The sequence below is a fragment of the Anneissia japonica genome, unplaced genomic scaffold, assembly GCF_011630105.1.
Source record: "Anneissia japonica isolate Jap-2015-1 unplaced genomic scaffold, ASM1163010v1 scaffold284860_len1800451_cov186, whole genome shotgun sequence".
NCBI lineage: Eukaryota > Metazoa > Echinodermata > Crinoidea > Comatulida > Comatulidae > Anneissia > Anneissia japonica.
The window spans coordinates 618,133-644,677 of NW_022706010.1; the positions used below are offsets into that span (position 1 = coordinate 618,133).

The 26,545-nt window shown below is 33.4% G+C and overlaps 1 protein-coding gene across 2 annotated transcripts in view; it reads right to left on the minus strand.

The window, feature by feature from the left end:
• Positions 1–3,622: 3,622 nt before the first annotated feature.
• LOC117106003 (ATP-citrate synthase-like) overlaps positions 3,623–26,545 on the minus strand; it is a 31,092-nt gene continuing 8,169 nt past the window's right edge. Inside the window, exons 2-24 of one of the 2 annotated variants that reach the window (XM_033247315.1) lie at positions 25,724–25,925; positions 24,780–24,902; positions 21,888–22,049; positions 21,369–21,460; positions 21,134–21,213; positions 20,808–20,935; positions 19,732–20,052; positions 19,029–19,146; positions 18,582–18,727; positions 17,353–17,502; positions 17,005–17,111; positions 16,713–16,881; positions 16,205–16,309; positions 14,719–14,997; positions 14,035–14,273; positions 13,491–13,584; positions 12,787–12,941; positions 12,173–12,323; positions 11,202–11,345; positions 9,235–9,348; positions 6,643–6,725; positions 6,390–6,465; positions 3,623–4,374 (exon numbers count right to left, since the gene is read on the minus strand). In XM_033247315.1, the coding sequence (XP_033103206.1) occupies positions 4,273–4,374; positions 6,390–6,465; positions 6,643–6,725; positions 9,235–9,348; positions 11,202–11,345; positions 12,173–12,323; positions 12,787–12,941; positions 13,491–13,584; positions 14,035–14,273; positions 14,719–14,997; positions 16,205–16,309; positions 16,713–16,881; positions 17,005–17,111; positions 17,353–17,502; positions 18,582–18,727; positions 19,029–19,146; positions 19,732–20,052; positions 20,808–20,935; positions 21,134–21,213; positions 21,369–21,460; positions 21,888–22,049; positions 24,780–24,902; positions 25,724–25,876 (3,291 nt within the window). In that variant the 5' untranslated portion in view covers positions 25,877–25,925 and the 3' untranslated portion in view covers positions 3,623–4,272. Of the gene's footprint in view, positions 4,377–6,389; positions 6,466–6,642; positions 6,726–9,234; positions 9,349–11,201; positions 11,346–12,172; positions 12,324–12,786; positions 12,942–13,490; positions 13,585–14,034; positions 14,274–14,718; positions 14,998–16,204; positions 16,310–16,712; positions 16,882–17,004; positions 17,112–17,352; positions 17,503–18,581; positions 18,728–19,028; positions 19,147–19,731; positions 20,053–20,807; positions 20,936–21,133; positions 21,214–21,368; positions 21,461–21,887; positions 22,050–24,779; positions 24,903–25,723; positions 25,926–26,545 lie in introns of both variants that reach the window. The other variant, XM_033247314.1, reaches the window with a different exon arrangement.

Below are 26,545 nucleotides of genomic sequence, written 5' to 3' on the forward strand. Positions count from 1 at the left end.
TAGTTAAAATGTATTTTTTTTACTACTACTACTAGGTACTACTAGTACTACTACTACTACTATAGGTTGTACTACTGCTACTGCCACTACGACTACTACTACTAATAGTACTACTACTACTACTACTACTACTACTACTACTACTACTACTACTACTACTACTACTACTACTACTACTACTACTACTACTACTACTACTACTACTACTACTACTACCAGTAGTAGCTCCAGCATTATGTACCCCTGACATCGACTGTACTGTATATCATATTATATCGTGGATTGATTTTTTATTTAACTTCCTTTTTTTTTCTGGAGATAAAAAGAAACTTAAGTCTTTGAGTGCCACTTCCGGCCATCTAAAAGTGCCATAATCATAAATTTTCTAACCTCAGCCCCCAAAATGGTGGGGCTGAAGTGGATATAGAACCTCAATCTGTAAAAGCTTCTCCATGTCCCCTTCTATTTCATATTCTTTGATCCACCACTGATGTAATCATTTTTCGTCGTTAAAACCATTTAGAATACAATATAAAAAACATGATCAAAACACAAGCATATCTAAAAATGCAATTGGCGACCAAGACAGGGCCCCACAATCTTAGAGGCCAAAGGGCCCCGGCCCCAGCGTTATGCCATTGTTGATGTTATTGTGATGGAAAAGCTTCAAAGACACACTTTTCCTTCTCTTTCAACCTATGTGTTACGCTACTGACTCTTAAATAAACTGGATAATGGTAAAATGGAATTTGGAAAACATGGGCGAAAACACTTTGCAGCATTAACACACAAATTTCGGCTGTTTTTTACAGAAAGAAAAAAATGCAATGGAAACATCTCTATAACCAAGTTATTTACTGTGCATCGAAGCTTCGGCATTCTGCGCTATAGAAGTCTGTCTAACATTATTAACATTAGTAGGCCCTACTGTATTTATTTAAATAAATAAACCAACTTCCAAATTGTTGCAGTTTAAGTAACAGAAAGTGGACAGTGGAACCATCTCTATACACCTAATTCAAACGCACATTCAAGCTCCGGCACTATCGTGTTAATGCTAAATTATTAATATATTTATTTCAACAATGTCATTCAATGTATGTAATGTAGTACAGTAATATAGTAACAATAGAACAATGGAACTAACTTAAGCATGAAAAAATGGACTATGGAACCATTTACACACCAACTTGTTAGCATTTTAAGTATTTCCCGTAGCATTAAACACGTGTATTGCAGCAGTTTAGTAACGACTTAGTAGGCCCTACTGTATTTATTTCAATAAATAAACCAACTTCCAAATTGTTGCAGTTTAAGTAACAGAAAGTGGACAGTGGAACCATCTCTATACACCTAATTAAGGCTAAATTATTAATATATTTATTTCAACAATGTCATCCAATGTATGTAATGGACTATGGAACCATTTACACACCAACTTGTTAGCATTTTAAGTATTTCCCGCGGCATTAAACACGTGTATTGCAGCAGTTTAGTAACAACTTAGTAGGCCCCCTACTGTATTTATTTCAATAAATAAACCAACTTCCAAATTGTTGCAGTTTAAGTAACAGACTTAGTATTTATTATAAGCACTTCCAAATTGTACTAATTTGGTATGAGAACATGAGCAGTGGATAATTATGCACCAATTCTTGGTAGAATTAAGCAATTCCCCAATGCAACAGTAAAGTATGAGGAAGTGGAAACAGGAAAACACAGAGGTCCCAGGTTGGTGAAGTTAAAAATTTCTGGGTAATTTTTGTTGAAGTGAAATTTTTTTGAGTACTTTTTTTGGTTTAACTATACGATGACATGTTACTTCAACGTGTGTTATGCCACTACCAAAAGCCATTAATAATACAAACAGTATTTTGCTTGCTAACAACTGGAAAAGTAAGACATTTTCAGGTTTATTAACTTAAGTGCTTATGCAAAGGCATGGAGCTTAAATTGTCAGTAACTTAATGTTTGAAAGAGAAAAACGCTGTTTAGTTTTTGAAAATATACACTTAGGAGCCATCCAATGACAATTCTATATTTTCTGGGAAAAAAAACTGTAAAAATTCTGGGAAGCGGGGATCCTCCTTAAATATCTGGAAAACCTGCAAATTTCTGGAATCTTCGGAGGTCTGGAAAACCATCTATACACCGACTTCCCTTGATAGCATAGTGCTTGCCAATCACACAAAAAACAGTAAGTCTATGCACAAATGTATTTGATAGCAGCATTCACTGTCTAGTCTAGTGGCTGTCTCTTATACACATCTAGATGTGTATAAGAGACAGGTAGTGTAATAAGCATACATGTAACAGCAAGTCTACTTGAGTTCGCTCCTTCGCAATTTTGAAGTATTCCTACTTTTCCTCCTGGCTATGAAACAGCCTCTTTGAATTATCTAATATAAAACTGTATTTTATACGGGATGGCTATATGTTTATATACATTTTAACGAGTTACATTTTATAATATAATATATATTCGACAGTAAACTGTATTAGGCTCAGGATACTGTAAACATCTTTCTTAAGTCAAGATTACATAGATTGAATAGATTGCATAGTCGTATGTTCTTTAGGCCTCGCGATATAAATATAGCAGCGACTGACACTTGTGTTCCGATGCACTTGATCCAAGAGACGATGTACCGTACAGTAATCACGCGTTGCCAGGAGCAATACCATATTTTGCGTTGACAAAATACCATGTTCTTAAATGGCGTAAATAAGAGTTAACAGCGGCCATCACATTCTTACGTACTGTAGATGAAAGCAAGAACTCATTGTTGAATTTCATATTTTTCATGATTTCTATTTATATTTAGTTACTCACCAACGCCTGTTCAGAATCTGGACGATGATATTATTATAAACAAAATCTTAAGCCTATTTATCTGTCTACCAATTATTATTTTCTTATTGTTACGCTCTCTCTGTGGAACGCAAGCACGTAGAAATCAGCTAATAGATAAATTGATTACCATTGATAACATATTGGCTAGAAGTTCAGTTGAAGATATCTGTAGCAATTGTCGATTTATAATAATTTATTATTTAATTATGTCGTTACTACATGGCACGTGCTAACGCACCAAGATGTGTATAAGAGACAGGTACAATATAAACTAATTCCTCCATGGTCTTACAATGTATTTATCTACAACTTGGCTGCTTCACTAGCGTACCGTTCATATCTGCTCTTGGTGCTGGTTTTGACAATCTTTGCAGAGTTTTTTTTCTAATGTTCCCACCAAAAATAACAAGCCTATATTTACTTCTATTTATACGTAAGCGCTGAATTATTCGAATATAAAACAAATAATAATAATAATAATAATAATAATAATAATAATAATAAATAATAATAATAATAATAATAATAATAATAATAATAATAATAATAATAATAATAATAATAATAATAATAATAATAAATAAATATATGTACTGACTTATTTAAAAGTGCTTATTAATTTTAATTTCCAGTGTAACAAAAGATGTAAAAATTGGTCAATAACAGTTTGTAATTTAAAAATATTTCTACAGATGATTACTTAATTTAACAACTCCTCAAGGAGAAGATCCAGCACCAAGATTATTGAGAGTGAACTAATGTTGCAGCATAAACAATTGATTTAAAATGGAAAATGAATTAGAAAAGAAAACTTAAGTTGTGAAGGCATTAATTTTTCATGAAATCCAATTTATGTAGGAATTAACTTCAATTTGTGAAGCAAACAACATAAAATAACTGAGCCATTCTTTACTTTAACTGTACTTATTAGAACACTATTCCTTTCACTGTGGTATTATTTCATTTAATTAGGCCCTATATAACTCACAGGTTACATTACCACCAGCTAAATTTACACAAGACAGGGGACTTAACTGCTTTAATCATACAAGACACAGCTAACATTTCATTAAATACATGAATATTCATGCCTTCATATATCCAATGAATACATATGTATCCATGGATGTAATGAATACATGAATATTCATGTCAGTGCCCAATCATTGTCACAATAATTTGTTTATTCTCATAAATTATTTAATTCCTACTTTGGTAACGATTACTTCAATTTTTAATCTAATAACAACTAGTTGATCTTTATTGCAACATCTCTTTACAGAGAGAGAAATAGGGAAACTATTTTTAAACATGGTTTTCATGAATTATTTTTTAAAACAATGATGTATAAGAAAAAAACAGAACTTCTTTTGAAATATTTAGTCCTTACATTGACACAGAAAGTATTTAGGTCAAAGTTATTGCATGTCTGGAAGGTTTTCAGGCAGAATGTATGAGATGTCATCCCATGGGTGTCTGTAGAGACCCTGCTTCAGACGTTTCTGATCCAGATAGTGGCCTAGAAAGAAAAGGGAACATAACTATGTTACTACATGTTCTACATTTAGAGTTCAATTTAAATGATCATTAAACCAAAAATACGTGTATCCCTGCCGTGCTGATGTTAAAACATGAAAATAATTATCAATAGACAGTGCTAACTTCAAAAACAGATGTATCAACAGTAATTCATGCCAAAACAACAACATATTTAAGAGGTTTTTTTGTCTGCTTTTTTAATTATTAATTATAATCTTTATACATTGTGATTTCATTTATTATTTTTTTTATATTCTAAATTGTTTATTGACATTTTTTTCTTTGCAACACTTTTATTTGTATTTATATATTATAAAAATACTGTAACACATACAAATAAAAATGCAAGGTTGTGTATAAATCTAAAAATAGTATATAAATAAAGCAATAATAATGAAAATAATTATTATATTAGAAACTTCCCTTTTATTTTTATACACAGGAAGTGGAAATATTATAATTATTTTGACTTTTGTTTTGAAACCAATAAAAATATCTTTGATAACAATAGCATTACAGTTCCACTTTTAAAATATTTTTACCAAAGTTTCTACACAGCTATTGATAGTTGTTTTTATAGATCATTCTCCACTTTTGATTAGAGCAGCAAAAATACTGAAATTTACTGTAGCTGTGTTTAAACATTCAATTCTCAGAAAAATTTGCAATCCGTCACTGACAATTCTAGTTGCACAGAAATAGCTATGAAAATGTTCAAAAAACATCCCCGAACCACAAGTGGTTTTGACTGCTTCATCCCCACCAGACTTCAAAGTCCTGTCAGACTATCAAATTAGTCATGATGTGCCTATATATGGTATATTTAGGCATGTCACATGCTTTTGTCAAAATTTTATAGTCTGGATGGAGCTTTATACAGCTTCTAGCAAGTTTTTAACTGACAATTATATTTTGTAAAAAACAAAATATTTAGAAAAAAAACCCCTCTTTATCAGAAGTGCCACTGAATTACTGCAATATCTAAACAACTGTTATTTGACAATCATGAATTGTTAGCCAAGATATTGCTCTGCTTTTGATTACAGTAGTAATGTATTTAATTTAGTTTTGCTATCTCATTCAGTTGTAAGAAAAGTTGAGCAGGTCACTGATCTCAGGTGCACAAAATCAAAGACTTTATTAGATTAAACTGAAAATGAAAATGTTGAAATAGAAATCAATGACATGCCCAAGACTAAACTATAGACTTCAGAACCAACATGATCATGTGTATAGGTTTTGAGTTTTCTTCTTTACTAAACTTAGTGAAACATGCATTACATCTAAACAACTAATAATACATCAAGTCATAACCTTGGCTGTTGTGCCATATCTATGTACTGAAAAAAAACATGAGATCATCTCAGGGCCCCTACTTTTGCACGACTTCACTGCACAAAAAGCTCTACAACAGAGGTGGGCATAAAAATCGGTCGGAAGGCCAAAATGAATTTTTTATTTAACACAGAGGGCCACACGCAAATTTTGATGTTTCCAGTGAGCTTCCATAAACCTCTAAGCTCTGCTTTTACACCATTTTATTCTCAAATTTAATGTTACTTTTTACATATAATTGGTGTCGGGCTGTAAAAAACACAGTGTTTTCCAGCCAATTTTGCTTTGCGGGCCGCACATATAGGATTCTTAATTTTCATGGGCCGCAAAAAAGTGACTATCAGGCCACACTTTGCCAACCTGTGCTCTACAAGGCGACATTTTTGTCGATTTTGAAATAATATCATTTGGTAGTATATTAAACACATGTGAATTACCTGTGAAACATTCAGGTCTCAATAATGAGTCGTTTCAGAGATAGCACCACCTATCTTTAAGCACAAAACTTAAAATCTAGTGGTTTTCCGTGGCAAAACAACGTAACTACAAGATTACGGGGCAAAACAACGTATCTAAAAGGAAGATACGTTGTTTTGCCTCGGAATGGTATTAAAAAATTGTCTTGAGCTAATGGAGTTTGGCAAGGCAAAATCAAATGGATATTAAATCCCATACTCCTTCCAAGTACAAACAAACCATTGAGGGCGCCAATTTCTACATATTCATTTGCTTCTTCACTATGAAAGTAAAAAGTTATACAATTATTTTTTTATAAATCTTTTCAATTTTTTGGAATAGAGTCTATGAAACCTAAGTTCTTGTTTTTCAAAATGCTTCATCTATATTTACCTGCTTTTAAGAGTATTGAATAATATATTATTTCATTTAGAAATATTTCTATTAGAAATACTTACGGAGTAAACGCCCCACAGTTGCGAAGAAGGTCTACAAAGGCGACACCAATGAATCCATCAACATTCAAGATCAAATTAGGTTTCTGAAGAAGATAAGGTAACAAGAACAAATATTAATCTCAATAATTGTCATTTATCACTTAAGTTACTGTAAAATTGTGATAAACCAACTCAGCTCACCAACTGTAGCTCAAAATGTATTTTATGTAATACAAGTTAATGCAAAGTGGTGATAAACTATGTGTTCATTATGCATTATTAAACTGTCCTCCAACGGTGCATTAGGCTGTTGGTTCTGTGAAAATCACTGAGCATGATCAATCATCAGAAGACTGTAGGGGATTTTCTGTCTGTGTACTGACCAATTCCATTATGTATGTGTATACGTAAATACAGGGGGTTTCTATGGTTTAGCAGTGCCCCCTTTTCAAGTGTATTACAATAAGCCAAATACCCCTCTTTCCCTTACATTAAGAACTTTTAACCATTTACATGCTAGAAACTTCTAATGGACTTAGTCATCCTGAATCAAAAGCTTAGCCAGCCAGCCGTTCAGCCGTCTTTTGGATGGCCAACAATTATTTAGGACGGCCACTTTTACTGTGACAGCTTGGATGGCTTGGCTTGGCCTAATCAGCTCTGCCTAGCCTAATTGAGCCTGGTCTACCTTTAGAAAATTCTTTATATTCTTCAAATCTATCGAACGTTACATTAAACTAAAGCTAAATCATATTTACGTTTTATAAAAACAACCTTTATTGATTGAATCTACATTGTTTTCATACCAATTTTCGGTGGGAGTTTTAACCATTGCCCCCACAGTGAATAGTTAATAATAAAATAATAATAGTTCATTCTTATATAGCACATATGAGCAAGCTCTCAATACGCTGAACATATTACTACCCATTGGATCAAACAGGTATGGAGCACATACTCAGCAACAACATGCATCGTATTAAAAACATTTATACCCCGCTGGAAAATTAATGGTTCTGAGTCACCCACAACGCATGCATGTAGCCCTGCAAATACAATACTTGAGTTTCAGTTCCCCGACATAATACTGTTGGTGTTTATAACCCTCTGGTTATAATTGATTCATGAAATACCGTAAAGAAGAACGTCTCAAGTTAAATTTTATTGATCAACAAAAATACAGTAGGTTTAGGCCTATCTCTTGATTCGGAGGAACTAGAGTAGAATTTACCTAGACTAAGGCGAGATATGAAGATGCATCTGCATAGCCTAGACACATTATGTGCGTGACTAACCGTAGCTGTGAGCAATCTATGTCTATAAACTGTAATATCTTTGTGATAGTTAATTCCACACTATTCCTTTAAAGACAAAATTCCAGCATTTAAACACCTAAATGCCCTCTAAAGATCATAATTTTCTATTATTTTTCTTATGTTTGGGAGGGGGCATGGTCCCGAGTAGACGTGGCCCTGAGCAAACTGGCTTCCATTTTGGATGGCCTATTTCGTTTTTCTGGCTAAACACCTGCTTCTTTTCGAGATGGGCTACTTTTCGAGATGGGCTTCTTTTCGAGATTACTTTTGCGAAGTAAAGAGGGGCTTCTTTTCAAAATGAATGCTGTAAATTTTGTGAATTTAACAATAAATAAGGTCAATGTAACATCAATCTGTATTATGGAGTGTATTTAACCCTCATTAAATCACCTAAACTAAACTTATTTTTAATTTATTTTGTTTTCTAAAATTCATGCACAGTGTATGTACTGTACTATCTCGAAAAGAAGCCTATGTTATCTTGAAAAGAAGCCCATGGGCTTCTTTTCAAAATGGGTTTCTTTTCGAGACTAATTTTGCAAGCTAAAGAGGAGGCTTAAATTCGAGATGGGCTTCATCTCAAGATTAAGCCCACTGGGCTTCAATACAAGGTTTTACGGTATAATAATTTGATATGAATATTTATCCCAGTGAATGTTCCATCATTCAGTATGGATTAACTCAGCTTAAGTCATTGTAAAATTGTGAAAGAACAAGCAATTTCAATGTTTTTTTTGCGCAAGTTATTACTAACATCTTTTTTTCTTAATAAAATATTAATGAAGTAATTTCATAAAAAAGAAACTGAAAGAGTGTCAGTGAAAGAAGTTAAAAATACAATTTTGCAATTTATAGCAGTTTTCGATTTATAATGCACTCTTTTAAGAAATAGAAAACACAAGTGAAAGTGCATGAAAACATTTTTTTTTTAAATCCTAGGAATTAGGGAATGAAATTATCTTTCATTCAAAACTTCCATTTTATTACACTGGTAATTACTTTCACAATAACCTACTCGAATCTACACCTGATGAACAGCATAGACTGTTGGCAAAAACTTGTGTGAATACATACTATAGTGAGACAATAAAGTGCTGTCAATGCTTCATTTACATATTTGTAATTGGTAGTATACTATAATTAGTAAGGTGAAAAATTTTAATATTTAAAATTTAAATTACTAAAACATAATGTGTGTCTAATTATGAGGGCTGTGAAGATGATAATGTAATGATGATGTCATTAAGATGGAAATGATGAGGTAGATGACAAATTTAATGATTCATTCTGTTTTCACCTTTGCAGTTGTAATCTTCTCCACCTGTAAGGCGTAGTCCAACAATGGTGTGACTGGGAAATTCTTCTGAGCAAAATCTTTAAGTAGAACGACTCGCATGTCAGGGTTGTTGATCTAGCAGACAAAAAATTTGAAGATATACAATATCAGAATGAAAAGAAAATTTGTATTTATACTAAAATAGCAGAAACATAATGTATTTCATAATACTAAATTATGTAGTGTAAATTAGTTGTATTTATAGTGGCAATCAATGGATCATCATCAGTGAATAGAATAATGGAAACAGTGTAGCTTATATACTGTCTCTTATACACATCTAGATGTGTATAAGAGACAGCTTATATATATGCCTTAACCTTTAAAACACATGTACAGTTGAATATACAAGAGGGAAAATTTTATATAATATAATTTTCATTTAAGTATAATGACAATAACCAAAGTCAATGAGAAACTGAAGCCAACGGGGTTAATTTCTTCATAACTGTCACTTTCAAAATGATTTTCAATAATAATTTGTGCATGCAATATGGAACCACATGAAATCCTTGAGATGGATATTTTATTATGTAATTCAAGTTTCAATGAGATATTATTTTAGCTATACTATTCGATACAATGAGTAATAGAAACAGGAAAGCCTTTAGTGGAGAAGTGTGTGTGTGTTTTGACACACAAGCTTACATAATTATACAATGTAACATTATTATTGTTGGTGAAAGTTTAAAGTTTTAAGATAGAGAAAGTAAAATTGCTTAATTGTGTATGTAAATACACAAGTTAAGGTATGCACCACAAACTGTAAACATAAATATTGCAACTTAAGCTAGAGCCAGTAAAACAGAAGCCTTCGACAATGAAGTTTGCTTCTAAATGGAAGAAGACGATGATAATGCAGTTCACCTAGAGAGGTAAACTGCACTGTGTGTATTAAAGGTTAATGTATATCTCAATAAATTGTGAACACTATATTCTCTAATTGATGATTTGTTCTATTACCATTTTAAATTCAAATTTATAAAAACCATATAAAATGAATGCAAAAATAAATGCAATGTTTTTGCAATAAAATACAATGATAAATTAAATCATGGAGGTATATACCTCCATGATTAAATAAGATATGATTACTGTATAGGCCTTTAATATTTCGTATGTAAACTGTGTTTTTCTTTGTATTTTTATGTATATATACTTTTGTTTATCCTTGTGTATTTTGTCCTATATTTTTCTTATAATTGCCCCATGTGGAACGAATAAAGATTATTGATTGATATATTTAAGGAAAAAAACCTGAATTACCTGTGATTAACAATATGAAACATCAGAAAAATACAGTATAATTCTGTATCTTTTAAAGATTTCTTTGACAATGGCAATGTGTCAAATGCGTAAAATGTGTAATGCTATATAAAACTCTATGTAGGTTTCACAAGAAATAATTCCTGAGATTTACTTAATTTGAATCTAGAACTTTGATTACGTACAAGCACATTAGTCACTAAGTCATAGCTTCATTCTTTCTTTAAATATATTTCTATATATAAATTCTACAGCTTTTACACTTCAAATTTCAAATGTAATTAACAATTTTTTTCTGCAGATTATTCTTCTCAACTAAAGTCTGGTTTCCATAAAATTGCTACACTGTTGCTACAGTGCAACCATTGTACTGTGTAGCAGTGCCTGACGCTTTCAAGGAGGCTCTTTAATTCGACCTACTAATTGGCATCACCGAAAGATGTTGGTGATAGCATGTAGCAATTGTATGGAAACCATGCTTTAGTGTTCTTCCTATGGGAAAAGCTATGTTCTAATCTTCACAGCTCTTTAGAAGTTTTGTTATATCAAATATACTTTAATGTAAACCTACTCACAATTAAATTAAATTGCTTAGACTTGACAATAAATGCAGAAAGAACAAATATTTTATTGGGCAAAATTGCAAAATAATATAAACTTACCGACTTCACCCTGTGTCCAATGCCCATTATAAGCTTATGCTGTTTGCGCATCTCATTAACAAACTCGTTGGGGATGAGGTTAGAATCATAAGCCTCACTAAATTGTTTTGCTGCCATGTCCAGTGCTCCACCAAATCTCTCTCCCTAAAATAAAAAAATAACCAACAAAATATTAACATACAATAAAACTTATATGAATGTAACTAAAACAAATTAGCAATTTCCTTAATGATCCCATTCTGTTCACTAATCCGTGGATAGTGCATGGCATATTTGAGATCTATCACTCTGATGAAAGCCTACAATTCCACATTCAAGATTAATATTTTTGTAACAATGTCCCTTTAAGGGCCTCGTAAAAAGTGAATTGTTTTTAAGTGCATCCTACAATGGTAAATGGTCAATGGTCGTATATTTATATAGTGCCTTCAACAGAAAACCGTCTCAAGGCGCTTTTGAAGCCACAAGAAACAAAGACAAAAGAACGCGAAGGGGGAAGGGGGAGTGCGCACCCCGATTTTGAGATAGCGTCGCCATCGCTACCATGTACACGCAGGTACCTCGGTGTCAGTTTGCTGGGCTCTGGTAGCTCCACCAAGGATAAGCCTATGGCTCCCCTACCGTGCACTGCTAAGTTGGCGGCGCTACCTCAAGTAAGGAGGTGCGACTTTCCAGGGGAAAAAAACTTGACTTCAAAACAACTTAACTACAGAAATTTAACTACAGAGATTAACAAATTAATGAGAATTATTAACCATGAGAAAGTTAATAAAGATTGAAGAGATCAGCCTTCAAATTCTTTTTAAATACAAGGAGTGAAGGTGTCTCCTTCAGTGGTTGATCTCAGAGACTCAGTTGCAGAACGGGACTTCAATAGTTGAACAATGATTTTAATCCATTGAAATGACTAATTAATTGTTTTAAATTGTTTTAATTGGGCAATGTTTGCAATATGATCATAAAGTACTTACAATTGTGAGGAGACCTGAGCAGAGTGACGATACCAAGTCTTTTCCTGCTCTGGCTGTGATAATGGTATTGTGAGCTCCAGACACTGCAGGGCCATGATCAGCTGTTACCATCAGACACATCTCTATGAACTTAGTGGCATATGTCGGCAGTCTGCAAAAGGAAAAGAAAAAAAATTTTAAATATTATATTACAGTATACAAAAATCGGGGTTTTCCATGAAATCGCTACACTATGCAGTTGCTCCTGACACATTTGGGAAGAATCCCTGCTTCTTCCCCAATAATTCTGCTAACATGAACCAGTTTTACCCTAGGATGGATGAGCTTCTCAGAGTCAATGGCAAACCATGCTAGGTTTAAGGAGTAGGATTAGCCTGTCTTTGGGCTAGATTAAGTATTATTTTCTTGGTCCTTTTTTTCATGTTTATGTAATCTGGAGGTCTTGGGTTCGATTCCCACCTGACTCACTTACAAGATTTTTTTACTTAAGTACGTACTGAGCATCCAGTACAATAACATGTCACGTAGGGCAAAACCTCATTCCTATTAAATCTCCTGATGAAACACCATTTGGAATATTAAACATTATAGATATAGCACTAGCATTTGATTACCTGCGTTGGAACCAGAGTAGACTTAGTACGCCTCCAATGCCCATCTCTTCCTTCATAATCTGTGTGATTGGCATACCGGCGTAGATCAACTCCTGACCACGTTCATCCACGATACTCGTCATGAATGATGCAGGTTTGCGAATCAAGCCAAGTTCCTGAACATATATAAAAGAGACTAAATTTAATGTGTGCTATGAAGACAGGATTACTCAAGCCACCTCTGACCCCTATTTCTACTGAACAATGTTATTAATTAGGTATAATTGAGGGCTTTAATAATAACAAAAATAACAATAATGATAAAATTGTAACAAACAAGAGATTCACAAATAAAAGTAGTAATATTAATAGAATAGAGAATTATAAAGCCCTTCTGACTAAGGTACTGAAATTCAGAAAAATTAATTATTAGTACTACATAATAAGATTTAGATATTTATATAACACATATTGCACGATTTACACCAAAATATAAAACGGAGAGAGTATTGTTAACTGTTGAATTACTTTTAAAATTGATGGATAAAATTAATAATAGAACAAGATGTGTTCAACCAGATGTAAATGTGTTAGCAAAAAGAAAATTAGATCATAAGAAAGCTTAAAGTAAAAATGGTATTACAGACAGAGAGCAGCATGAATATGTATCATTATTTCTGTTCTAAAGCATATCTAAAGATTCTTTAAAAACTTTTGCAACATACCCTTGCCCAGGAATAGTCCATTGGGACAGTAGGAGGTGGAACTTCTTCACTTGGAACAATCACCTTATCCTCTACAAGTTTCTTGTACACTTCCCTAGAATAAAAAGGTATTAAAAATAAATATTCAAATAAAATATCCATTTTAACATAAAGTTAATTTTAAACACAAAATAAAAATTCAAGGCTGGGATTCAAGAGAATTACATAAATTTATGATTAAATATACAAGAGAAAGTATTGCCGAGCCACATTTTTCACAGGGCTAGAGCTTATCTCCAGTTCAGTTTAAAACACAAAGCATACATATATTTAGAAATTATTACCATTATTCTACAACAATTACACCTTTAACCTTTATTGGTGGTCCAGAGTAGGAATGAGATTCTTAACTGGTCAAACTCAATTATTACCCAAGATAGGAACACCCTAAAAAATATAATAGAAGAGCCAGCTCCAAACCACCATGCATATCCTCATGCCAAGAGCCAACTATTCTGAGATTCTTAATAAATTGATTACACACAGCACACAGATTTCACATTACCCAATCTTTTCTCCAAGATCATCAAAGCTTCTTGGTACATAAGCCCCAGCCTCTTCAAGTGCTTTGTTCTTGGCTCGTGCAGTCTCAGCTTCTCCGTTAGCACACGCACCTGCATGGCCAAACTGAACTTCAGAAGTAAACATACTAGCACATGTTCCAATGCACCATGCTACAATTGGCTTGGTGAGTCGTTTATCACGGATAGCAGAACACACTTGGTACTCCTCAATACCTCCAACCTAACAAACAGTATGGAACCACCAGTTAATATGCATAATTACTTTATGATGATGACGACGATAATGATGGTTGTGATGATGATTATATAACGCTTAGGTAATGATGATATGGATGTTGATGAAGATGATGATGACTACGACCTTCTGACTAAGATGAAGATCATAATGATGATGATGACGATGATGAGGATGTTGACGGCAATGATGATGATGATAATGATTGTGATAGTGAGGATAGTGGTGATGATTGTTTTGATTATGATGACAATGATGAGGATTATGATGTTGCAGATACTGATTAAAATCATTATACATATATGATGTTTACTTTTTATTCAAATGCTAAAATATTCCAAATAAATCACATTTTCACTAGCTGTATTTATAATTTTAACTAAATGTGTTTTTGCAATTTTAATCATCTAACAGCAGTGAATAAATTTACCTCTCCAAGCATAACAAGCATCTTGACATTTGGGTCATTGTGGTATCGCATGATGTGATCCATGAAGGTTGAACCTGGGTAGCGGTCACCCCCAATGGCAACACCCTCAAATACACCGTTGGTATGACGGGATACAATGTTATTAAGTTCGTTGGACATGCCTCCTGAGCGGGACACATATGCTACGCTTCCAGGGCGATAGAGCTTTGATGAAAGAATATTATCCAGCATTCCCCCTGTGTTGCCAATTTTGAAACAACCTGGCTTAATGCCTCCCACCTGTAAATGTAAACAAATGATGATTAATAATCAATGATTGGAATTTATGTATTCTAGATAAGGAGTTTAACTTAGGTTCTGGATCCCTTTTTGCACATACTAGAAATTTGTAGTGACATATAAATGTGTACATAGAATATCAACATAAATATAAGATTAAATCCAATTCAAAGTGTATTCTGTACATCATCATAATTATCATCATCATAATCATCATCATCCTTTAAATGCTATCAAAATTCTGGACACAGTTTTAAGCCATTGATCTCTATTAGCAAGGGCTGCACTAAGTTCTTCTAATGTCAGAACAATACCTCTGCATAGGGTATTGAGATATGTAAAGCCTTGTCCAGCCCATCATTATCATATTTTATTTGACAAAAACATGTGACATGCCTAAATATGGTAACGATGACATCACATCATGACCATATATAGCCACATCATGACTATATATGGGCATACAACAGTTTTTTCAAAGAAAATTTGATATTGTGGACAAAAAGCCTTAGTCTACTTTTGCCATTTAAACACGGAATTCTTCATAGTACTTGAGTACCGTATATACTCGCATATAAGGCGACCCGCATATTAGACGACCCGAGTTTGAAAAGGTTTTTGAACGATTTTTGTATTTTAGGCATATAAGACGACCCCCGTTTCATCCTGAGAATTCATACTTTTTGCTGCTATTTATGGTCTTCATACTGCATGTAGCTGGCTACAAACGGAGCCAAATGTAGGGCTAATTTTCAAAATAATACCATTTGTTGGGCTTTTAAATGCTAATCAATATCTTACTTCCCAGTATAATTGCGTTCATTCATACTAACATTTAGTAGGTTCATTGCACATGCCGAACGATCCACACATAAGATGTACATGATTTCAAAAATCTTATATTTGTAGTATAAATATTGTATGTCGCACGTATGATGACCCCCTGTTTTTCGACCGTAATTTGCTATTTTAAGCCTTGTCTTATATATAGTATGTCTGATATTGTCTGGTCTTTGTAGCTCTAAAGAGTGCCCCACTGACTGGGCCTTTCTCTCTGCTATTACTATAGGGATAGATTGGATGTCTGTATATTTGGGCATTGATGGCGTACATAGGCTGAATTTCAGTCAACAGTCATTACATCAAAATGATGAAACATCCTAAGTAAAAATTAACCATTGGTAATCATTAGAATAACAATACTTACAGTGGCAGGACCAATAATTGTTACACCTTGATTATTTGCAAGTGTGATAAGGTGACGTGTCATATTCTCGGGAATACCTTCAGCGATAATCGCAATTGTTCGTATCTGAAACAAAAAAAATGAGATTTAAGTATTCTAGAATATTCTTAATGCTAATCCTCATCAGCACTAGTATTCCGCCAAATGCAGGTTATATGTAAGGAACATGCTTTTCTTACTAGTGGTGTCAGCATAAGTGAAGGGAGGAAAATTCTCCCTCTTTTTGTTGAAACTATATAAGATCATCGGACTACAAATATTAATTTGTTGATCTATCCATAGTAATATTTCAATTGCTCTTCTTATTAATGTGGTCTAAAAAGCACAAATTTTACTATCTTAAACCACAAAATTTCCCCCCCCCCCCCCCCCCCCCCCCCCCCCCCCCCNNATCGACCTCCGCTAGTGATTTTATTCGGAGACCCTGATCTAAGAAGCAGTAAATTTGTTAATAGTCACAACAACATACCTGCTTATATTTAAGAGTTTCAAGGGTACTTTCATAGGCAGACCTCAGTGAGGCAAAACTGATGAGTACATCAGCCTCTGGATGGGTTTTCATGGCTTTCTCCATGGACTTATACACCGGAATCAAGATCTCCTTGTGCCCCCAGTAGAACTTCTGTTTGTGGTCACCACTACATAATAATTAAATAAATATGATGTTTAAAGAAACTAACATTAAAACAATGATGGTACACATTGATATAAAGGGTATACCTCATTCTACCATGTTGCCCATTATTATTTATAAAACTTACGTAAATGGATAGATCATTCCAACAACAGAGGGCGCTCGTCGGCGACATGAGTGGTCAAAGTCCAGCATACCCTGTACAGCTCTTGGTTGAAGTCCCCAGATTAAAGACTAATGAAAAAAAAAATGAATTTCATTAGTCAATTCTTCTAAACAGACATGACACATAAGGTTTTTGTTTAAAAATTATACCATGCAAATAAAATTAAATTTTTAATAAAATTAAACTAATTTAATCATTTTAAAGGATCAAATGGTCAGTTGTTAGGATTGACCAACACTCCAAAAAGGTCCAATACCCACCACTTTATAGTAATGACAGAAATCATAGCATCAAAAAACGTGTACTTACATAGGTCTCATTACTGAATAGAGGCTTGGAGGACTTTGAATCGCTGGCCTGGGCAGTAGAAGGTGCATCAGTGGTGGTGGAACTTGTATCTTTACATGCAACACTGCTTTCTGCCTTGCTGGCTGCAGGCGTAGCTGAATCTTGGGATTTCTAAAAAGCAAATAAGCAGAGCTGTTTAAAGGTGTTCGTACAAATTCTGGGTTTTGACAGGATTAGAACACAGGACCCTGTGGTTAAAAGTTAAGCACTATAATCACCATGCAACAACTTCCAATACCTTCTTGATGATGAAAATAACAAAAACATATAATTTGCCTATTAAAAAAAAACTGATCTACGGCTCAGTGCATGTTTAAAATGTTGTGTCATATTTCTGAATTTAACATATTTTGTATAGCCTATCGGATCAACCAACACAAATTTCATTGTGTCTACTGCCCCCAATGGGGGCGTAGACACTATGTCATGATGTAGCAATTAAAGATGGCGGAAAAGGTTAAATCCGGTTTAGGCATGATGGGTACTACTACCACGAGGTAGGGGTGCTCTATTGACAATCGAATAGCATTTGGAACTCAAACAAAATTGGGTTCGAAACTCGAACACGCATTATAGAGACGCAGCACGTGTTTGCCACTAACGCCTTTTACCGCCATTTGAAGGTCGCCCTCTAGAACATGGTAGTACTCTTCGTGATCAACGACATAACGTGGTAACTCCAAGAGTTACTCATTTTTAAAGTGTTTTTAGTGCAATATAGTAGTAGGCGTATACAGAATATTGTGATGAAAGAAACTTTTCATGAAAAATCCAGATACACTACAATAATACACACATCTGAATATTGAAGAACATAAGATAAAATTTAAAAAACAAAAACTCCTGTATAAGGCAGTAGACACACGCTCCCGCTGGGAGCCTATTTTTTTTTACCATGTTGTTGAAATGACAATAAAGGAGTATCGTATTGTATCGTATATATCAAAACTGGCTCTCCAGCTCACAGTATTAACAAAAACCCTTTGGTATAGTTAATCCCTATCCTGACTATCAAATTATATTCGACAAAAACATGCAACAAGCCTAAATATGGTCATGATGACATCACACCCTGACCATATATAGGCACATCATGACTATATATGGGCTTACAACAGCTTTTTTGTCAAAGAAAATTTGATAATCTGGAGAGAGCCTTAAACATATGTAATATAAACGCCAAGACTCACAGCACTTCCGGCCAATAGGAAACTTGCTGTCATTTGATCTCCTTTGTTTTCGTCTTGAATCTCGCGTGTACCAAGTGCCATGCCGACAATCGCTGTCATGTGTGTCTCCGTACCATAGACGTGCATTGGTACACCCAAACTGCTTCCTACAAAAAATATTCAAATATTTTATAATTAGAAGGTATTCATACCAATATGCAGTTCTGTAGTAATATATATATTATATATAATAATGTGATTATATATAATTATATATAAGTCACTATAATACTACTATAATTAGCATTGTAGTTATATACAGGTCAGTGCAGGTCAGCCAACGTAAAGGGGAGACTAAATATGTTCACACCAGGCGTGAGACTCGCACCAGACTTGAAACATATCTGGCTTGAAAGTAGTGTAAACATGGCATTAAATACATTGAGCCCAATCAATTGAGTAACTTACCAAGTTCTCTCATTACCCTCAACCCCTCTTGGTAGTTTGGTCCACCTCTCCTAACAAATATAGATACTTGATATTCTTGCAGCTTTGCTTTGTATTGCTGGAGGGCACGCACAATTCCCTGACATGAGAGAAAAAAAAATTTGTGATTCTATGCTTTTTAAAGCTAAAAGAAAGAATTGTAGTATTGCAATTTTTCATATTTTGTTTGCAATTCTATTTCAATCCAACAGTGCAATGCGAAGAAAATGGAACTTAACTGTACAGATGAGTCTTTGGACAAGTACAACAACAAGATTTTTCATAAAATATACATATATGTCATATATAGATCTTCAATTTTCATAATAAAAAATACTTTATATTATATCAACAATAACAGCTGAAAGTGAATTAAGAAAACATAGTCAATCTTAAGCACTGTCCGAACTATCACATTTTATTTGACAAAAAAATATGATATGCCTAAATATAGTCATGATGACATTACATCATGACCATATATAGGCACATCATCACTACACATACAACAGTTTTTTGTCAAAGAAAATTTGACAGTTGGGAATGAACATCAGAACAAAATTTGAATTTGTGCAATGAGTGATATATCCCACAACATACGAATCAATACTGTACCTTTCTTAATATAATATTATTCATAATTATAAAATATTATTTTACTCTGAATATTCATCTTAGCTCTCACCTTGAATGTAGCTGCAACATTGGTAAAATTTGCAATACCGCCCCCAATGATCAAAACCTTTCCTTTAGGATGTTTCTCGCCCTTTGTCATTAGACTCAGTAAAGTCTTAGCGTACTCAAACGTTTGCTGTTCCGTTGGTGCTCCAGAGTATTCGCCGTAATTAGCCAGCTCTGATGCACCGCCAAGATCACATATGGTGTCGCTGTAGATGACCGAAGCTCCTCCTCCAGCCACCATTGTCCAGATTCGGCCCTTGGGGTTGAGGATTGTCAGCTTAAGAGATGCTCCGCTTTTGGCATCCAAATCTGCAATGTATGCTTCCTATACACAACAACATAAAATAATTTTTATTGTCCATTCAAAAGATTAACATGAAATTTATCTTCACTGACATTAAACACACAAAACTGAAAAAAACTAAATTAAAAATAAGCTAACCTTTATGGTTAATGTTTGTGTTTATATCCCAGACATTACTGCATGTCTTTTAAATGTAATTTCTGAATAAAAAAATAAACAAAACAAAAAACTGTACAAGGAGGGACATCAACAGGCCTCAACACTTGATTCACCAAGCTAACAATACAATTGACTTTAACAAAAAGGGAGATTTACTGTCATAAAGGCTGAGCTGACCACTCAAATCATCCAGCCAACTATCCATTAAATATAAAATTTAAACTAGGCCTACCAAAAACACAATGCAAGTAATATTTGCTAGAGGATATTGTGTATGAAGATTTCATGAATACAGTTCACCCTCCGATTCGAGAAAAAATTTGGGGTGGTGTCGGGGTTCGGTCTGCAATTACAGGGTTAGCTTTGTGTTAAAAGACTGAAGATTGTTAATTGATTTTTTAAAAGTGGTCACGAGTTAAAGGGGTCTCGGAATTAGAGGGGTTTGCATTTGAATTTAGAGGTTGCACTGTAGTAAATTTAGTAACAATTTTCAAGATTTTACTAGCATTTATCTTAAATTATAGTTGTGTAAATTATGTAAAACATGACAAAACCCATACTGTACATATATAATTTAATGACACTGAACTAATATTACTGCTGACATTTAGACTTACCTCAGGGAAAGCTTCTCTTCCAAATGGAGGTGGGAAATTAATTTCACCCCATTTGCTTTTACAAAGGTATTCTGCTGTGGCATCTAATTTAGCTGCCATGTCTAAGATGTAAATCTTGTCAGTAACAACTGCCATAATAAAACAGAGAAAAATATTACATTTCAGACTAGAAATATCAACATTTCCAATCACATACTATGGTTACTACATTTTAAAAAAAACACCAAGCTATTCAACTCCACTCCATTATATTATTTACTTTGTGTATATTAATTGCATTCATAAAAATTATATGGTAGTTTCAATGAAAATTCGAGCATACTTACCTAAAGGGTTGATTTCAAGGTAGGTAAAGTACAGTTCCTGAAATTGCTTGTACAACTGTGCTATAAACTTTGCAATCATTCTGGGGATAATTTTTTGAAAATGTTAGTATTTTATCATATAATTTCTAATAATATCAATTTTAGAATTAACTATATCTGGAAACATTTGATAATTCATTGATGTATTCTTCACAAATTCATATGTTAATCTGTAAACTCATAAAGCAAATCTTACTCTTGTTTTGAAGGTGTAACTTTTGCAAGTAGCTTTTCTTTGACCTGAGCAGCTGTGACCTTTGACCCTAATTCAATTTCCATCTTAACAGCCTGTGGAATATAACAAGTAATGTATTGTAATAGTTAAAACCTCTTTAAACATATATCTGCAAGTAAACTCATCAGGGCATTCAAGTGAACTGGGTTTTAGTGTCAAAAAATCCTGTGTTTCCTTTAAGGATTTTAACCTACAGCTCAATAATTTCAAAAAAATATATTACCTACTGTACACAAATTATATTTAGGAACCATCATGATTTATAGGTTATGGGTTAAAATCCTATTAACATTATTTTTTCTATAATAACATTCCTTACTTGGTTTCGTAATTATAGATCATCATAATTATCATTTGCTGGCTCCAAAACTCATGCTTACAATCCTTAGATATCTAGCATAGCTTGTATTAAGGAGAGTAACATAATTTTCTCATGAATATCTCTAAATTTGCTTTTATTTTGAGTAAATTCAATCTTACCTTAGCATCTACGTCTCCAATATCAACACCACCCTCGTGGTGGAAGAGAATGACATCACAGTTTCTTTGACAGTAGATACAAACGTACACTTCATCTTCATCCTTGTGAGCAACAAATGGCTCAATGATAAAGTTTTTCAGTAAACCAGTAGCTTCTCCAATCTACAAAGAACAAAAAAGAATCATTTGCACCACAAACATGTTTAAAGCAAAAACGTATACAAATACAAATGCTAGTAAAGTAGTTCTATCATGATACAAGTGAAACAAGTTCTATACATCAACTCCCTCTATGCAGCCTATCAGTTCTCTCACTAGGCAATGCATGCAGGAATAATAATGCATTACAACCTCTTTAGTGAGGTGTTCCAGGACTTTTTCTGTAGTTCTGTAGGAATGAATTTATGCTAAATAGGCAATAGGCATAATAGCATCTGTGTATTTTCGGCATCGAAATAGCAGTCAACATTCCCACAATGTACCACCGTGCCAAACTTGGCTGAAGCAGCGATACATCATGGCGGTATTGAGCGTGACAAAATCAGTGCTGGATCCCTAGGTTTTTTCACTCTTTGGCATTCCTTAGGGTTGAAACACATGGAATATGTGGCAAAGACAAGCCAAACCAGTCACTCGTCGCAAAAATCGTGTTATTAATACAGTGTTAGAGAGTAAAATAATAGCTATAAAATGGTAAAAAAATCATTCAAATCGGACATTTCATTATGAAGTTACAAGCGTTTAACCACACAGCTGTTTAAAGAACAATATATGAGAAAGCAGCCTTTAAAGTTTATGATTTAAGGCATTTCCCATGCAGAAACTATCTTTAAATCTTTAAATTGTGTTGTTTTAACATTGAAAATGGGGAAAATAACAGCATAGGATGGTGTGTAGATATATAAAGGATAGTTTAGTGCAATAAAATAGATTTTTTTAAATTTGACATTTTAGCATGTTTTGGCCATTTTAGTATTAGTATTTAGATACGCTATTCATAGAAAACTATATCATAGCATTTACAGAGTTGAATAATGATTTGAAGCAATAAGCTCAAGTTAATTTTGAAAAAAGATTTTTTCATCTTCTCTGAAACACGTGTTTCATTTTCTCTGAAACACGATTTGCGACGAGTGACTGGGTTGGCTTGTCTTTGCCACATATACTCTTGGTATTCTTACAGCCATTTTTTCTAAGAAAGATGGCTAGGATTTAGCATAACGAAAAATAATTGTATCCAATGCTACTCCTTAATATTTCCTCAAACAACATCTTCAGTGTCTTAATTCATTTGTAAAACACCCTCTTCCACATCACCCTCCACTCAGTACAACATATCAAAACATTTTTTTTTTTCCTCCAGTCCGGCTTTAAAATACTAATAATACATAATGCGATACTCATACTATAAATCTATTCAAGACTATAACAATTATGATTAATAAAATGATCATACAGTAGCTACTCATAATAGATTATATATTTTTATTTATATAATTGTATATTTAATCATTTTCACATAAGAGTTTCATTTAAATTTTAACTGACTTTATATTATTCAGACAAAATTAACACTATGGATCACAAAAGCAACAAAGTCACCTTGGAACACTTTGGGTCATTGTGAAGTTTAAGTTACGGAAGAGTGAGTATACATAATTGGCTAAATCAAGTATAAATCATACAATTTATAAACAGGGATTAATATCTTTCTTACAAATAAGGATACGGAGCAGCGAGGACATTTTAAATTGTTTCTTTTCTTTTCAAGTGGAGATGGATTACTACAAGTGTTATTCAATTTATTTTACTTGCTTTTTTCAAATTTTTTAAAACTATTTTAATACATTCTAGTACAGTTAAACACAATTTTAAATTGTTTCCTGTCTTTTCAAGTGGGAATGGATCAAATTACAAGTGTTATTTAATATATTTTACTTTCATATTTCTAAGCCCATTTTAATAAAGATAAACAAGGCACTGTATTGCTTTGTATAGTCCATGAAATTGTCATAAAAGTGGAAAATTATTGTTTTAGTTGTCTCAGAGTAGCCAATTCTATGTGATTCACTCAAATTATTCATTGAATTAAAAAAAAAACTTTCTATTGAAACATCTATAAAAGTTTAATAAATATAACATTATATAGACCATTTTATCAGGTTGATTTTGAAGCAGCGCTACCAACGTCTCCCAACTCACAGGGGACTTCCAGTGGCCTAGCCTAGCCTGAGCAAGCTTGCGAGCAGATAGCTTGTGTCAAATAGAGCACCATGCGCACACTGGTAACTACGTAGCGCGACGTGCGTAGGCCTCTGGAAGTCCCTCAGTGGTAGTTGCCAGGTTATCGGAAATTTTTATTTTAAATTCCACGAAAATGATCTATATAATATATAGTACACAAACATTTAAATGATTGTTATTCCTTTATTAGACCACTTTCAAATCCAGCAATATTAATACCCTATTCTGTCTAGCATCACTTTGGGATTGGTTGCAGCAATTGCAATTCACAATCGTGTGTGAAAGCTCACCAATAGTAGTCGATAAGTAATCGATATCACAATTGTCACTCGTTGCGATTGGATGCTACAATCTTGATTATTCCCGGTTACCACAGAATCCAATTGCAAGGAATCACATATAAAATTCCACAGGCACTGACTGGCTGAGGTCAGTCAACATCGGTCTAGCCACCGGAAGTGCAGAACCATTTTACCTCCCGCAATGCACTGGTTGGTTGCGATCAAGAGTAATAAGTTTTAGATTACCTCTGATTACATCGCAACTGATCGCAACGGAGTGTAGTCTGAATAGGGTATTAGAGTTGGAATTTTTCAGAGTATTTGTTAACATTCTCCATGTCCAAAAAATGAAGTAAATTTGCATTACCTTGATTTCTTGATTGAGTCTTGATCCTAGCCACGTCTTGACACCAGCGAGGTCAACATTTACTTTGATGAGTCCTAGTTTTCCCCGACGCTTTATCAGTTGATCTGGCTTTACAACAAGTTTCTAAGAAAATAAAATGGATACAAGATCTCATTTAAAATTTTGTATAATAAATAACCCCTTGGTATTATAACAAATATTATTTTGCGAGAAACGTTTTTTCACTCCTAAGGATTCAAACCAAAAATTAGCTGTTTTTTTTGTCATTTTTTTTTTTGGTTGCTCTATAATTTAGCTTTAAGTTTCGTACATGCCCTCTAATTTCATTTGAATTAAATGTTAATTTCACAATAATAATGAAGGTTATATAACTCTATTAGCATGTTTTTATAGACAGACCCCTGTGCTTTTCACATAAGTTATGCATACTACCTGCACAATTTAATTTTACATCAAGTTTCAAAGGAAATACAAAGAATGCAACATAAACTTCTTCAATTTAACAAAACAATAGATACAGAATTAGTTTCCTGTAGCTCATGGAATATATTAACATATCAAATTTGCAATGAGACAAAGTCAACCCATAGTAATACAATTACAGAAAACACTTTTACCACTCCAATAAGAATATCTTAAATTTGTAATATTTCTTCTTATACCTATGACAGTCCCTAATACTAGAATGAGCACACACAACAATACAGTATACCAAACTTACATTTAAAAAAATAACTTATTGAGAGATATTTGGGTGTCAATGGGTAACAAACAAATAAACAAAAAACAAATATTTATGGTAGCTTAAATTTCCATTTACTTCACAGGCTCAGCAAATGCACTAACTGCTAAATGGCCAAAAATATATTTATTTTTATTTGAAAAGTGGTGGGCAGATCATATTTATAAAATCTTACCTCACTATGAACAAAGAAATATCTTACCTCAGTTAAGAGCCATGGATTTTCAGCTGTGATCTTGTCCCAATCACTGTCTGCAGTAATGGTGACATACCTATTCTTTGCTATATCACTGGAGTCTATGTTGCTTGTGACAAGCTCCTTTCCTGTAGCCTCATAGATCGCTTTGGCCGACATTTCAATATATGGATAAGTGTTCACCTCTCAGAAAATGACTACGAGAAACCTAAAAAATTAATTTGAAATATTTTTCAAAACTATTGAATTTGAAGAAATATATTCCAGAAAGCAATTAAATAAACTTATCGAAGTTGCAAATTCAATCAAGAATATCAGAGTCAGACATGAAAAAACATTTACAATCTTGGACTGCAGGACAGCAGGCATTTTGTCGTTATGATATTTATCTCCATCATAGAGGATGCATTTACTACTGTCCGATTGTCTGTCAGATTACGTAAAAATTTAGTGAAATTGTAGGCCTACATAATAATCAAGACACCATTCAATTTTCAGAAGAAAAGGTCAAATTTAAGGTCAGGGTCACAGAAATTTGATTATCTTACATTCAACCATAAAAAAAATAATGGAACCAGCCAAAGTTAAAATCGTTTTTCGCTTACAATGGAATGCATCAATATCAATTTTTTTTTTGCAGTTCAATTCCCATTATACAGCACAATAATACAATGTAATAAATTGCAGTTGCTCATTTCATTTATCATTACATTTTGCCTGCAAACAATTCAGTGCAGATGGCAATGGCAGCACTCGAGAAAACAATGCGATTCCATTATTTTCTTGAGGGTATTCTGCAGGATTCAAGAAAATATTATGCCTGAATAC